At 40.9% G+C, this 15,200-nt stretch overlaps 1 protein-coding gene and 1 pseudogene across 1 annotated transcript in view; both read right to left on the reverse strand.

The window, feature by feature from the left end:
- Positions 1-391: 391 nt before the first annotated feature.
- LOC126497760 (pecanex-like protein 4) lies at positions 392-3,307 on the reverse strand (annotated as a pseudogene).
- Positions 3,308-3,696: 389 nt separating this feature from the next.
- Positions 3,697-15,200, reverse strand: part of LOC126497761 (40S ribosomal protein S25-like) — a 25,111-nt gene continuing 13,607 nt past the window's right edge. The window contains exon 2 of the mRNA XM_050135938.1: positions 3,697-4,113. Within this exon, the coding sequence (XP_049991895.1) occupies positions 3,697-4,113 (417 nt within the window). The remainder of the gene's footprint in view (positions 4,114-15,200) is intronic.

The raw sequence follows: 15,200 nt of genomic DNA on the forward strand, positions 1-15,200 counted from the left end.
CTTGTGCTCTTTGTATGACCCAGGCTGGCCTTGAACCTGTGTTCCTCTTGCTGCCATCTCCAAAGTGCTAACACATCAGGTTTGCCAAACCTCAAAATGCAATTGTTTGAGTATTTCCTTTTAAAAAGTAAAACACAGACTGAAAGATTATTTATCTTTAAAGAGTGCTTTTTATTATGTTTGGATTCTTCAGTAAGACTTAATTACTTCTTTATAACATGAATATTTATAGAGTTCATTCCTAAAAGATTAATCATCAACGTAACTTAAATGCCTCAATAGTTTGGTCTTACTTTCTAATTCACTGATTCACCATTTGCTAACACCAAGCAGAGCTCTCTTTCCAGGTACGCGTCAAAACAAAGCGAGTTATTAAGTATTTGGTAAGTTTTTACCAGCGTGCAAGATCCATAGAAACAAAGGAAAACAACAGGAAGTGTTTTCATGAGAGGGGTGATTTCATAAGCATCCTGGGTTTGGGAAATTGCAGTCCCTCTGGTGGTGTTTCCAATTAATGACTACAAATAGTGAATCAGTGCTCCCAGGCAGCCATACAGCATGGTTGTTCTGTTCGGGAGCAGATACCATGTTCTAAGACTACATAACAATCCAGCAAGAACAGAATGAAACACACACACACACACACACATTATATTTGGCCAGTAATCATAAATTTGATGGTCTCAGCACCGGCACAACTTGTAAATTCGTACTCATCTTCCTCTGTTAAATTTCTCTGATTATCACCCTTTTGTACTACTCCTGATTGGCTCTTAGCGTACGCACCTGTGAACCGGGTGACAGACTGTTGGTGTCCAGCCTTGGCAAAATACCACTTGCCATGGTAGGGGTATAGGGATTAGAAATATAAGTAAAGAGTACAAAGACATAAAACAATACAACAGAAAACCATAGAATACCACTAGGAGGGAGTTCCAGTCCAATACTCAAATTGCCTGTGTTTAATTTTCCATGCACTTTTATACCCCAACACAAAACGGGGAGGAAGGCAACAAAAGACTTCTTTGACATGATACAAAGGACACCTCAAACAGTTAATTGCTTCAACACTTTGAGACATCAAGTCATTAGCATTCTGTTGTTTAGGCAGTGAACCTACCCTAGACCAAACATCCTGAAGGTAGCCATTCCCCCACGTAACTTCATGTTACCAAAGAAGGAGCAGATGTACACTTGCAAGACCTGACCGGCTGTCAGGATGGAATGTATCTACTTGTATGAACCATCTTAATGTCAAAAGAACCAAGTAACTATGTCCTGAGTCAGGATGTGTGACTACACTGGTTGTCAACAACTTTGAGCAACTTCCAAACTCTCTGACCATCAGACAAGGTAGAAATAGGCCCACATTTTTGGGCCTCCACAACAGACTCAGTGAACACCATTGGTCTGCCTGAAAGAAATGCTGCTAAGTTGTATCTCAGGATGCCTAGGTGGTACAAAAGTGTTCCACGTAAGGCCCATGGCATCAGGAAAAGGACAATTTGATTAAAATATATGTAAGAAGAGCTTCAATAGCAAAATTTGAGTTGAGGGTCTCCAAGAACAGTGAAAAGCACTCCAGCAGGAAGTCCTGTTTATAACCATTAAGTACTCCCTCAAGAGTCTTAACAAAAGGGAAGCCATGGCAGTTTCAGGAAAATGGATGCACCTGGAAATCATGTTAAGTGAAATAAGTCGGACAGAAAGACAAGTATCACATGTTTTCTCCTCTATGTGGAACCTAGCTTAAATTATCTATGGGTATGTTTGTGCATCTAAAGGGAGAGCACGAGAGGGAGGAGGCAGAAATCTTATGGGGAATGGGAAAAGAGAAGGCGATGGATAATGTAGTAAGAAAGCGGAAGATGGGGGAGAGGTATCTCAGAGGGAGCAGCAAGCAGGTGAGGGCAGTCTGAGAGAGAAAGAATCACACAGTTATGATAGGAAATGAAACTCACTACACTGCCTGCTAACCTAAAACAGTTAAAAAAAAAAATAAGCCCCTCATTCTAGGCATGATTTCCACAGAATGTTGGACCTGAGTGTTAGTCTCCAGGGTAGACACAGTGGCCTTGTTCTGAGTGGACTTGCAGTTCCCACCTCCTCCCCACCAGCCCACTGCCTCTGTAAACACACCATGGAAACACAGGGAGTTTTCCTATCTGATGCTCAGCCCGGGTCCCAGTGAGTCATAAACTAGGGTGAGATGCCAGTACCATGGGGTGATCATCAAGAACAGCAGCAGTGGAGTGGAGCCAGCCCGAGTCTACAAGACGAGCTGTGTGGAGCTGGAGAAGTGATCTATTCCTTTGGAGGAGTTCAGAGGATCACGAGTAGATCCCAGACACCGGACAGATGCAATTTAATTTTGCTTTGATTCGATTGTGAAGGTGCCCTGGTTTTCCCTCTTGAAGTAAGGTAGTATTTTACTGGAATCCATAGTTGAGAGACTTTGAATTTTAAAAGACCTCAGATTTTTTAAAAGAGATTGGCCTTTTTAAAGGGACTAAAATTTTAATGTGTTTGAATTTGTAAAGACTGTGGGACTTTTATTTATGTTTTTAATGTGAGACTTTGGGGATGAATAAGAAAGGAAGAGCTGTGGCTTAGTAGTGATGTATTGACAAGGGGTCCATTGTCCTGGCTGGTTTTGTGTGTCAACTTGACACAAGGTAGAGTCAACAGAGAGGAAGGAGCCTCATTGAGGAAAGACCTCCTTGAGATCCAGCTGTAAGGCGTTTTCTCAATTAGTGATCAATAGGGGAGGACCCAGTCCATGGTACATGGCGCCATTCCTGGGATGGTGGCCCCGGGTTCTATAAGAAGTTGGGCTGAGTAAGCCTTCAGAAGCAAGTCAGTAAGCAGACCCCATCAAAGGCCTCTGCATCAGCTCCTGCCTCCAGAATCCTGCCCTGTTTGAGTTGCTGTACTGACTTCCTTCAGTGATGAACAGCCACGTCCCAGTGTAAGCCAAATAAAGCCCTCTCCTCCCCAACTTCCTGTTTGATCATGGTGTTTTGTCACAGCAACAGAAACCCTGACTAAGACAACACTCCCTGTCTACTTCCTGTGTCCGCTGGAGGACAAACTGAAGGAAATACAACATGGAACATGAAAGACTTCTTAGAGGTTAAACCATAAAATTTTCTTGAGAGAGACCAGAACAGGTCTAAACTCTCCTCACATCTGCAGAAGACCGCTTGTGTTTTAGACATGATGTTCCTCTCCCCGACGCCAATAGGTTTATAGATTCGATATAATGCAATACAAGTTTGGTTGATAAATTCAATGTAATACAGTCCATGTTATACTATGGATTTCATGATCCCTAGCAGACCAATTCTTAATTATTTTTTATGAGAAAAGAAGAAACTAAGTGTGCATAACATTTCTAAATAAGAAGAGGAAAAAAGAGAGAAGCCCATCTCTGTCATATATTACAGTTTGTTTGGACCCTGTCTTCAGATACACACACAAACAACCTGACTGATAGAGAACCCATAGACATGAAAATAGTTTGTCTCTTAACAGAGATACGTGCTAAAGTGTCAGAGCAATGAGAGATTACTACAGAAATGTAAGCGAATTAAAGTGATTAACGTTATGGAGAAACACAAAATGGAAAATTGGGTTTCTTTTTTTTTTGATTTAATAAAGTTTTATTTTTCCAAATGTACAGCTGATTGAACCTGTTCATGCATCTTCACCAGCAGCTGGGGCATCTCCACCCTTTGTGTTTCTGCTGTAAATTACTAGGGCTCTGTGCTTTGAGACCAGCTTCATAAGCCCTTTACTAAGGAGCTCCTGAAGAGCTGCCCTGGCCAAGGAACTGCGAATCTTCAGTCTCTCAGAGACCACGGCTGGAGTGATAAGTTTATAGTTGGGCACTTCCTTACAGAGTTTGTCATATGTAGCCTTGTCAAACAGGACTAGATTGTTGAGCTTGTCCCGAACTTTGCCTTTGGACCACTTCTTCTTTTTGGCCTTGCCACCAGACTTATTTACTGGGTCTTTTTCTTTTTTGGCCGACTTTCCGGCATCTTTCTTCTTCTTGTCATCCTTGGGTGGCGTGATGAAGCTCGGAGAGTGGCGACGACCACTGCAGCCTCCCTGAGATGTCGGGGAAAATTGGGTTTCTATTTCACATTCAAAATTCAACTTCGTATGCCTCAAGGCAAACCAACTACCTTAGCATTTTTCAGGTTGGTGAGATGGTTCACCCGGTAAAAGCGCTTGTTACTAAATCTGGAGAGCTGAGTTTATTCCTTGGAACCCACACAGAGAAAAAAGAAAGCCAGCTCTCACAAGTTGTCCTCTAACCTCTAACCTTCACATGTGTTCCATGACACTTATACAGACATCACCCCCATAGTGCACATGTCCATGTATACACACACACACACACACACCACACACACGCACATGCACACTAATGTTCATCCAAACTTTTTGTATGGGGAAAGACAAAATTGAAAATCAGACTTATCTCCTTCCCTTTCTCCCTCCCTCTCTGCTTTCCTCCCTCCCTTCTTCCCTCCCTGTCTCCGTCCCATTCATATAGAAATGAATGAGTTTGAGAGCCCATAAAAGGACTCGTCCACACATTGAAGTCTGACATACAAGAGATGCCATGGCAGCTGCTATAAGCCAACATTTTCCTATGCAGAACCTGCCTGGAAAAATCATTCTCATTTAATGTTATGTCTTATTTTCTTCTACTACTTTGTTTTCATTAAAATTGACTTAAGTTTTTATTATGTGCAGATTCGACTTGATTGTTTCAATACAGCTCATTTTTTTTTTCAAATCTATTCCTTCAAAGCCATGTTTGAATTGTTTTCCCCCACTGAACTGAAACAACAGTCTTTTTCATGTGGCTGGCTATTAAATGTTTGGGCTCCTGTAAAACTTGTCATTTGCCTTGATGAACTGTATCCATCTGAGTTTTACAGTAGTAATTAGTGTAACTAACAATGGGGCTCTCCTTACTTCTCTTTAGATACAGACTGTTTTATATGATTGTTCTTTTAAAAGGTCTCTAAATTGAGACCTATGTTTGGGATTATGATTGCATTTGTCCTGTTAAGTTTCTGAATCTATAACATTCTGTATTCTCGTAGACATCTCGGTGAGTGCTCCCTGTTCTTGCTATGTAGACATCTAGATTGTTCATACGTTTTTGTTTTCATGAGGGGCTAGGTTTTGATTATAGTATTCTGGACTGTAGAGAAGATAGGAAAGCACATTTTTATTTGTAATTTCTTAAAACTATTGAAGATTTATTTACTTTATGAATGTTTTGCCTGCATGTTTGTATGTGTACCTTGTACATAGCTGGTGCCTTCAGAGTTCAGAAGAGGTAGGTCATCAGATCCTCTAAACTGGAGTTACAGATGATTGTGAGCTACCACGTGGGTGCTGGGAACCAAACCCAGGTCCTGTCTAAGAGCGACAATTGCTCTTAACTGCTGAGACACCTCTTCAGCCCTTATGAATGATTTCTTGGCTGTTTTAAGATTTGAGATGCAGCCTAATCTGTGGTTGGGGACCTTATAAAAACTTCTACTTCTCAAACAAATAAAAACAAACACAAAACAAAAAAAAAAAAAGCCTGGTGGTGGTGGTAGCGCCCACCTTTTTAAACCTTGCACTCAGGAGGCAGAGGTAGGCAGATCTGAGCTCAAGGCCAGCCTGGTCTACAGAGTGAATTCCAGGACAGCCAGGGCTACACAGAGAAACCCTGTCTTGAATCGCCCCCCCCCCCCCCCGAAAAGAACTTCTGCTTCTGTAGCCATTGCTCATGTTGCTGTTTCTCACACCATCAATAATACTTTAAAATTGGCTGCACACAGTTTTGATAATTTATAATTCTTTGAATAACTGGTTAGACCTAAAACAATATTTATATCTTATAAATTTAATCTTTATATCTTATAAATTTTTGCTAGATTTTTGTTTGTATGTTTCAGTTTCAGGTTAGATTTTCCCATCCCTTTCAGTTCTGGGATCAAATCTTGGGTCTTATATCTGCTGGGCAAGCATTCCCCCACTGAGCTGTTTACTGCCAGCCCAAGGCAGGCTTTAAGAGCTTAGTTACCTTTCTCTTCTCAGTGCCTGAGGAATACCTTTCTAAATACAGCTTTGGTTTTACGTTAGTCCTGTAAATGCCTATGTGTCTTTCTCTGTGTATGCTACACAAGTCCAGGTGTCCACGGAGGCCAGAATATTGTAGGCCCTGGAGCTGGAGTTACTAAGACTCAGTTGACCTGGGTGCTGGGAACTTAACTGGTCTTCTAAAAGAGGGACCCTTTGTCTTAATCACTAAGCCATCTCTCTAGCGCCTAAATACTGACTTGTTTTCTGGGTCTAGGCTCAGCTGAGAAGTTGAGTAGTCCCGACTACACATTTCCACTGGCTCATTTGACAGCCAAAGTGGCTGTTGGCAGCTCCTGTCCATGGCTGTCTTTGAGAGGAATTACTAATGGTTTTTGGGAGAGAAGTTCTGTGCTTCCTTTGAGTAAATAAAATATATTTGAAAGCACAAATGACTCTCTCTTCCAAAAATGTTTTCAGTCCTTAAGGAGACTGAAAGTTTTGTCATCCCCGGCAATATGTGGTTAGTGGATTTTCTTCTACAATCCTCTAAGGTCCTAAGTGGTCAGATAAATGCATGCATAGCTCTATTTTTCCCATAACCTGCTTGATTAGGAATTATATTCTCTAATTAATAATAAAAGAAAGCAAGTTTTAATTTTCCACTTTATTAAGTCTACCTTAGACAATCTATTATTGTAGTTGCTATAAATGAATGCGATGAGGTTAAAATCATATGTGGTGGAACTCATGTCTTCTTACACATGGATGCCCAGGCATGTATGTGCTGTGTTCATAGAGGGAAACGGTTAATGTTTCCACATGCTTGATGCTTGGTCAGTGGGTTTTCAGAGAACCTTTCAGATAAAGAGAATTTTTAGTTTTTAGAAAGCAGAATTTAATAGTATTCCCAGACTAGATCTTATACACAGGGAAGATATTTTCATTTATTTCTCTTAATTTTCTTTGTATCTTCGGGTAATGTTCTCATATATCTTTTCCCCCAAAACCCAGATTTTAGATTTATAACTGTGAATACATTTGCTGTGTGATACCTTGAAACAGTTCTGAAAATCCACAGTCAAATTCTAGGTGAGTGTTAAAAGTTAAGATCCACAGCACACCCGAGAAAGGGAAATTAGTTAAACTGGGCAGCTTCTAAAAGGATTAACTCTTAAACATAAAAATTTAGCTATTATAAATTATAATATATCAAATTTCAATCTGCAGTGAATGTAAATATCTTGGGTGACAATTGTGTTGCATAATCCTGTAAGCAAGCCTGGTCTCGCTGGGGGAAATTCCTCCTAAACTTTAAAGCTGGATGATGGTCCAGCGTCGACGCCAGGCCTCCAGATTGCTGAGCCGTCTCTCCAGCCCCTACTCTATCTAGCGTCAATGTGCAGAAGGGAAGATGTGGCAGGTGAGTTCATGGCAGTAGGTGGAAGCCTCTCACATCTTGGTGAACCAAGCAACTGTGCTAACATGGCGTACTTGAGTTTATCTAACACAGTATGATGTTTTCCTTTTTTATGATGTATTTTGCGCAATTGTCTAAATCACTGACCAACTTTAAAACTATTCCTTTGTGCCTGTGCATGTAGGCATGTATGCATGGTGCCTACGTGTAGGAAGAAGGACAACTTTGGGGAGTCAGTTCTTCCTTCCACCACGTGGACCTCGGAGGCCGGTAGAACTCAGGGCCGCAGGCTCGGTGGCAGGTGTGTTGACCAGCCGAGTCACTTTGTGGGTCTGCTGGGCAACGTTTTGGGTGAAAATTCTTCTACCCTTAGTTTAAGGCTTATGCAATTTCCCCTCCCAAATCTGGCACAGAAGGGAAGGAACTGGCAAGCGTTCACCTAAGAAGATTGTAAGTGTTGTAGACACGCTAATACACGCCTGGCTTCAGAAATTGTTCACTCAGTTTAAAGATGAATCAGATGCAATTCCTGTTCCTTTTCTGTGTAAAAAATAGTTAAATAAAGAGAGTTTCTTTCTCACATTAAAATTTACTATCTTTCATCTGCGAGGTTCTTGGCCAAGAGTTTGTGATGACTAAAGAAAAATTCACTCTTTTATCTTAAGCTTTTGGTTTTAGAGACATTTTCCCATTTTAGAGAAATACAAACATGCTCCAAAAGACATTGGAATTTTTTCATGATTCCCCCATATATATTTATATGCTACATCTTCCTCCCAATTAGATTTTTTTGTACAATTAAAAAATTAATTTAGCATGTGTGTGTGTAGATCAGAAAACACTGCCCAGATACTGTTTTTCTCCTTCTACTGTGTGGGACCCAGGGGTCGAACTCATGTCTTCAGGTTTGGTGGCAGTCACCTTTACCCACTGAGTCCTCTCACTGCTCTCTTTCCTCTAGTTAGAGTTTAATCATGTAAGAAAGACAAGGACTTCTCCACAGCATCTGAACACAAGTGAAGTCTATGCTGCAGGGTCTCCAGGGAAGAGTATGCTCAGAACATATCCGTTGGTGGGCCTGATTCCAGTGTGATGGAGAAGGCTAAGGAAGCTAGTTTCTGTCAACTAAGTTGGCTTAAGTTTGGTTATGTTTTTAGTGTCGCTGAATATTTCCTCTCAAGTAGATGAAATGGCTCACAGAAATACTCCAGGATTCTGAAATCCCTTTTACTTCCTATGTTTCTGAGAGCTAAGCTTAAAGGTGTATTTGGTAGATTATTTTTCATACATAACATATTCAGGAACTGTTGTTTACAAATTTTGCTAAAATGATTTGGTGGTTTGAAAAAAAAAAAACTGCCCCCAAAAGGAGTGGTTCTATTAGGAAGTGTGGCTTTGTTGGAGTAGATGTGGTCTTGTTGGAGGAAATGTGTTCCCGTGGAAGTGGATTTTGAGGTCTCATATATGTTCAAGCCACTTCTAGTATCTTTGACTACTTCCTGTTGCTTGCATATCAAGATGTAGGACTCTTAACTCCATCTTTAGTGGCACATCTGCCATGTGCTGCCAAGTCCTGCCACGATGATAATGGACTGAACCTCTAAAACTGTAAGCCACCCCAGTTAAATGTTTTCTTTTATGAGAGTTGCCAGGGCCATGGTGTTTCTTCACAGAAAAATTGATATCCACTAATATTCAGTCTCTAATAAAACAATGATAGCTAATACATACCAAACACTATTCTGAGGACTGTTCATGCCATTGAGACAACAAAGCTTGGTTTCTCCATCTCTGTAATTCACTATAAAATATATATTATTAATTACTAAATACTTTTAACATTATAACTTAAAATAAAAGTGTGTGCCGTGCATTAAGTGCCTGCTGCGTGCAAGGCCCCATTCTAAGTGCGTTAGTTATGATCTCATTTTCCTTCTAGTACAGTTCTAAAGGGAGCGTTTTCTTGCTTTGTAGATGAGTGAACAGACTTAAAGGACATATGTGTCTCCAGGACTGCAGAGCTGGCAGGTCAGCTGTATTAGTCACTACCTCATTGCATGGCACAGTGCCTGGCAGAATCAATTTACAGGTGGAAGGAGTTGCTCTGGCTCATGGTTTCAGAGGCCACACTGCTGCATTGCGAGGAAGGCACAGTGGATCTCATGGTGGCAGGAACCCATGGTAGGAGTACCTCATACCTTTAAAAGTCTGTTCCCTAGGCCAGTCACTGTACCCATTGTCTCAACATTTTCATAGCCACAGCCTGTGTGGGACATTACACATTCAAACTACAACAGTAGTCAAGCCCGCACCTAAATCTAGGTTTTATCTTATATCTTTTTGTATTAGGTTTCTAACACAGGGTCCCCTCCAATACTAAGAAAGTTCCCTACAGCATGACTATATCCTCAGTCCTTCTTTTTTTTTTTAACCTTTTATTAAGGTTAATAATAACATATAGCTCTTGCTATGTTGCCTAGGCTGAGCTCAAACTCACTTTGTATCTTAGGGTATTCATCCCTCAGATTCTCAAGTAACTGGGATTACAAGGCTAATGGCAGATACCTGACTTAAAATCATGTTTTAAATGTGAAATCATATGTGTGCATAGAATAAAAGCAAAGTTTCTTTATAGGTGGTCAGCTCAGGGTATGGTAGATATGTTGAAAGAGTTTTTTGTCCTGCCCAGTCACGCAGCCATTCAGTCCCAAAGAAACACTCAGAGGTCTACGTTAATCATAAACTGGTTAGCCTGTTAGCTCAGACTTCTTATTAACACTTACATCCTACATTAACATATAATTCTTGTCTGTGTTAGACATGTGGCTTGGTACCTTTTATCAGTGAGACATTCTCCTCTTACTTCCTCTGTGTCTGGGTGACAATTGCAGACTGAGCCTTTTCTTTTCCCAGAATTTTTCTGTTCTGGTTGCCCCACCTATACTTCCTGCCTAGCTACTGGCCAATCAGCATTTTATTAAATCAACACAACTGACAAATCTTTACAGGGGTATAAGACCATTGTCCCACAGCAGCAGATAGAAACACATGAGAGCTGGCCCAGCTATGGTAAGAGAACATTGATTGTGTGTGTATGTAATTAATCCGTTGGGATTTTTCTGCTGAGAAACTACCAGCACTGGCAGCATCCCTTTTGGGGTCTAAAGTCCCCCCCCCCCCAATAAGTTCTTCTCCTAGGAAAGCTATTTCTCACGGGACTTTCCAGTGTTTCAAGGGTCCAACTTTTCCTATTGAGTTTCTCCTGGTTCATATATGCATTGGTATTCATGTTATCTCTAAACTACCTTGAGCAAGGCCCTAAAGGAAGCTATGTTCCCAGCTGAGGTAACATCTGGGGACTTACTCTTGATGGGGGCAATTAACAGGGCAAAGATCTTTTCTACCTGTATTCCAGCCTCTTCAAGGGAACAATATGGAAACGTCTTTGGGCCAAAGTTCAGCCTGTATTTTAAAGCCAATCTAGAAATGAATATTTAAAGACAAGAGCTAATACTTTAGTAACTGGCACAATTGTGAACAGAAGAATAAGCCTGTATATTTGTTTCACAAAGATTTAAAAAACACATTTTCATAATATTCATCATTTATTATTGTGTTTTTAATGTGCTAGAGTGTTAATGTTATGTATAATATTTCATTCAATTTTACGATAATTTTATAAGGTAGATATTATTAACTATGTGGTGGCTAATCTTGTATGTCAACTTGACAACATCTGGAATTAATTAAAATCCAAGCTGCTGAGAACTCCAGTGAGGAGTTTTTATTTTAATTCCCAAGACAGGGTTTCTCTGTGTAGTACTGGTTGTCTAGGAACTCACTAGTGGACCAGGTTAGCCTTGAACTCAAAAGATCTGCCTGACTCTGCCTCCTGAATGCTGGGATTAAAGGCATGCGTCACCAACACCGCTGTGAGGAATTTTTCTAATCAGATATTTTGAATAAGAAAACCCAGCCTGATACAGGAAGGTCCAGCCTTCTGCGGGCAGCACTATTCCCTGGACAGGCAGTCCTTTGCTATATAAGAACACTAGCTAAGCAAAGTCTGTGAGTGAGCCAGCAAGCAGCGTTCCTGCTCCTGACTGTGACCTGGGAGTGTAAGATGAAATGAATGCCTTTCCACCCTGAAATTGCTTTGGTAAGAGTGTGTTATTGCAGCAACAGAAAGGGAACTAGGATACTATTTTCAAGAGTGCATCTAGACCTCAAGAAGAAAAGTCCCATGAACTTCCTTCCTGGGATTTGCAACCGAGCACCGTTGGAATTTACAGCCCTCACCCTTGCCCCCACCCTCCACATTTCTTTTAACATTTTTTTCTTTATTTGAAATTAGATTTTGTTTTCTCACATAAAATATATCCTGATTATGGTTTTTCTCTACTCCTCCCAGTTCTTCCCCACCTCCTCTCCCATCTGGATCTGTCCCTTTCTGCCTCTCATTAGAAAACAAACAGGCTTCTAAGGGATAATAATACAATAAAATAAAGATAAAACAAACATCAGAATAGGGCAAAACAAACAAACAACAGAAGGAAAAAACCCAAGCAAAGGCACAAGAGGCATATAGACACAGTGACACATTTGCTTGCTCAATCGGGAATCCTATAAAAACATAAAACTGAAAGCCATAATACACACACACACACACACACACACACACACACACACGACCTGTAGGGTAAAAAAAAAGAGATAAAAATAAAAAATAAGTAAAAATGTAGGAACATAGCATTAAAACAATTTAATGCTATGACATGACATTATGACATGACAAGGAACCCCAAGGATGATGCCATTGCTTTCCATTGGCCATCTGCTTGCAGCCCTTTTTGGCTTGTGGTTGAGTGAGTACATGTGGAAACTGGGAAACTATGCAACAGACTATCCAGATGTGAGGTAACCGGAAGGGAAAATCCAGCCTGCATTCTGTTCTTCAAGGAAGTTATCTTGGTGAGGGCCATTTTCAGTAAGAAGAATATTTTTTTCCTTAATTATCATCACGTTTCCCTAAGGGCTTAGCTGTGTCCCATGGGTATAGCTCTTATTTTAGTGCCTAAGATTATAGAATGCCACAAAATGTATTTTTCAAACATAAGCAGCTGTTTGTAATGTTATGGGCAGGGATGAGCACCAAGTGCTGAGCCATGTTGGTCAGTGGTTCTGGAGGAGGGGTAAAGGTCTTTCTGCAATCTGCCTTTTTTTTTTCTGTACTGTCTTTCTGCAATCTGCTTCTTAACTGTTGTACAGAAGGAGATGGAAGGGGCCAAAGTGTCTTGGGTGGCGCAGGGTCATGACCCCTCAGTTACCCGTGAAGGGTTATCTCAATACTTCAGGACGTGCTCACAGAAGTTAGTCTCAGCATTCCTTTCACCCCCTTTTCTGTCAAAATAAAGTCCTGGGGCAGGTGTGTTAGCTATGGTCTCATTACTCTGACAAAGTACCTAACAAAAGCAACACAATGAAAAAAAGGGTTCGGCTTATGGTTTGAGGGTACAGTTCCTCACGACATAGAAGGCATGATGATGGGGCCTGTTCATGTCGCATGCGATGTCAGGAAGTAGAACTGACCATGGTGTGCACTGCTTAGCTGGCTTTCTCTTTGTTATTTAGTTGGGGACATCAGTCCATGGAGTGGTTCTGCCATAGTCAGGGGGGGTCTTTTCCTCATCAGTTAAATGTCTCTAGAAATGTTAGTCTTTCTGGAGAAGTTTGTCTCCTAAGTGATCCTACATCTTGTCAAATGGACAACACATTCACCTTCAGTTCTGGGAGATAATCATGGCAGTTATCAAGAACGATCATGTCACTTCCTTTCATCTTCATACCAATATTTAGAGCCACCACATTTTATTTATTTTTTATTTTTTTAAGAGTGTGTTTCATTTTAATACCCAAACATCATAAGGATAGCCATAAAAAAACAAGGCAAAAAGTTACAGAGAAGAAGGCAGTCCGCTATCATTTGTGAAAATGGCACAAATATATTGAACAATATATTACCAAATATATTCCAGCTTTTATTAAGAGGTAGTCTACCTTTACCAATAAGGGAATGAAAATGAAAGAAAATATCTATGGAAATCACTACACAAGTAGGCAAAAGGAAAAGGTATTTGCTAACCCCAATTCAAACCAATTATAGTACTTATTCTATTCCTCATTCATTCCAAACAAATAAAAAAATCCTTCTAATCTTAGATAACCAGGAACGCAGAACTATTCCTTTATGAGATGATGGTACCAGCTGGAAACACCAATACTGTGATTTGTGATTTAAGACAGTGAAAATAAAGGGTGAGCCACCACATTTTAAAGGGGGAGGGCAGAGATTTAAATCTTGTCTGCTGGGACCAGGATTTATCCCTAATGCTCGAACTGGCATCTAGGAGCACCTTCTCTTTGGAAGAATATAACTTTCTCAGCCTAGAAATAGCAGGAAGGGCATTAGTCTTACTTTAAAGTGATGTGTCAGACTTTGTTGACTCCTCAGAGGAAGCCTTACCCTTTCTGAGGAGTGAATGGGGTGGAGTTATGGGGAAAGGATAGGGTGAGAGGAGGGGAGGGAGTGGGAATAGCGTTAGCTATATAAAATGAGAAAATATTACATTAAAAAATTCTTAGTAAAAAAGCAAAAAAAAAAAAAAACAAAACAAAAAAACAAACCCAAGAGTCTTGTTTGAAGGGATGAGCCAGGAAGTAGAAGAATAAGCCTTCAGTTGCAGTCTTGCCTGGGTGCTAAGACAGTCTTGAGCTCTCTGTTCTTTGGATGGTACTTCAGCTGCCAAACTCCCTACCTCCGCATCCCTCAGCCCCTGCCTTCAGATCTGTGTGCATTGAGAGGGGGGAACTAGGGAAGAATAAAAGTGAAGGAGCACAGTAGTCTTGCAGGGCAGAGTCCACTGATGTGCTGGAGATGCTGAACCCCTTTCTAAGGGGGTGGACAGTGAGCACTGGATGCCAGAGATGGAGAGAAATGTTCATAGGCATAGTGCTTCACAGGTTCTGCCAAAACAAGTCACAGAGGATAGGTCTATAGCATGTATTTAGAAAATGAGGAATTTTGTTTATAAGAAAAAAAATGTGGACAGTTCCCAAGCTTCTCTAAAAAGCTCCCGTTAAATTTTTGTGTGGCTAATAAATTAAGTCATTATTTATTCTGTGTAATGGAATGCGTGCCTGGGTAGTGACTCAAGAGACTCAGTTGGAGAAAAGGCCAGGCCCCAGGTTCAGGGTAACAGGGAATGGCATCTTCTGAAGTCACAGGGTCCCTGTTTTCTCACCTACTAACCAGGGAGCTTGGTCTGGTCCATCCCTCAGTCTGTGCTCTCATCAGCATCTTTCCGCTGGTAGAGCCTTGGTTTCCCTTCTGGTTATCATTCAGTTCCATGTGGTATCAAAAGCAGAGGATTTTATCCAATGCCTGTTATAGAAGGTGTCTAAGCATTGAACCTATAATTCAGGTTCTTAGAGAAGCTAAATAAGAAGGAGAACCCAAAGAAAATCATATAGGCATCCTCCTGAATATTAAACTTCATCAGGCGATGAAAGGAGACAGAGACAGAGACCCACATTGGAGCACCGGACTGAAATCTCAAGGTCCAAATCAGGAGCAGAAGGAGAGAGAGCACAAGCAAGGAACTCAGGACCGCGAGGGGTGCACCCA

This window comes from Alexandromys fortis, unplaced genomic scaffold, assembly GCF_014885135.2.
Source record: "Alexandromys fortis isolate MF-2015 unplaced genomic scaffold, M_Fortis_MF-2015_v1.1 scaffold_23, whole genome shotgun sequence".
Lineage (NCBI taxonomy): Eukaryota > Metazoa > Chordata > Mammalia > Rodentia > Cricetidae > Alexandromys > Alexandromys fortis.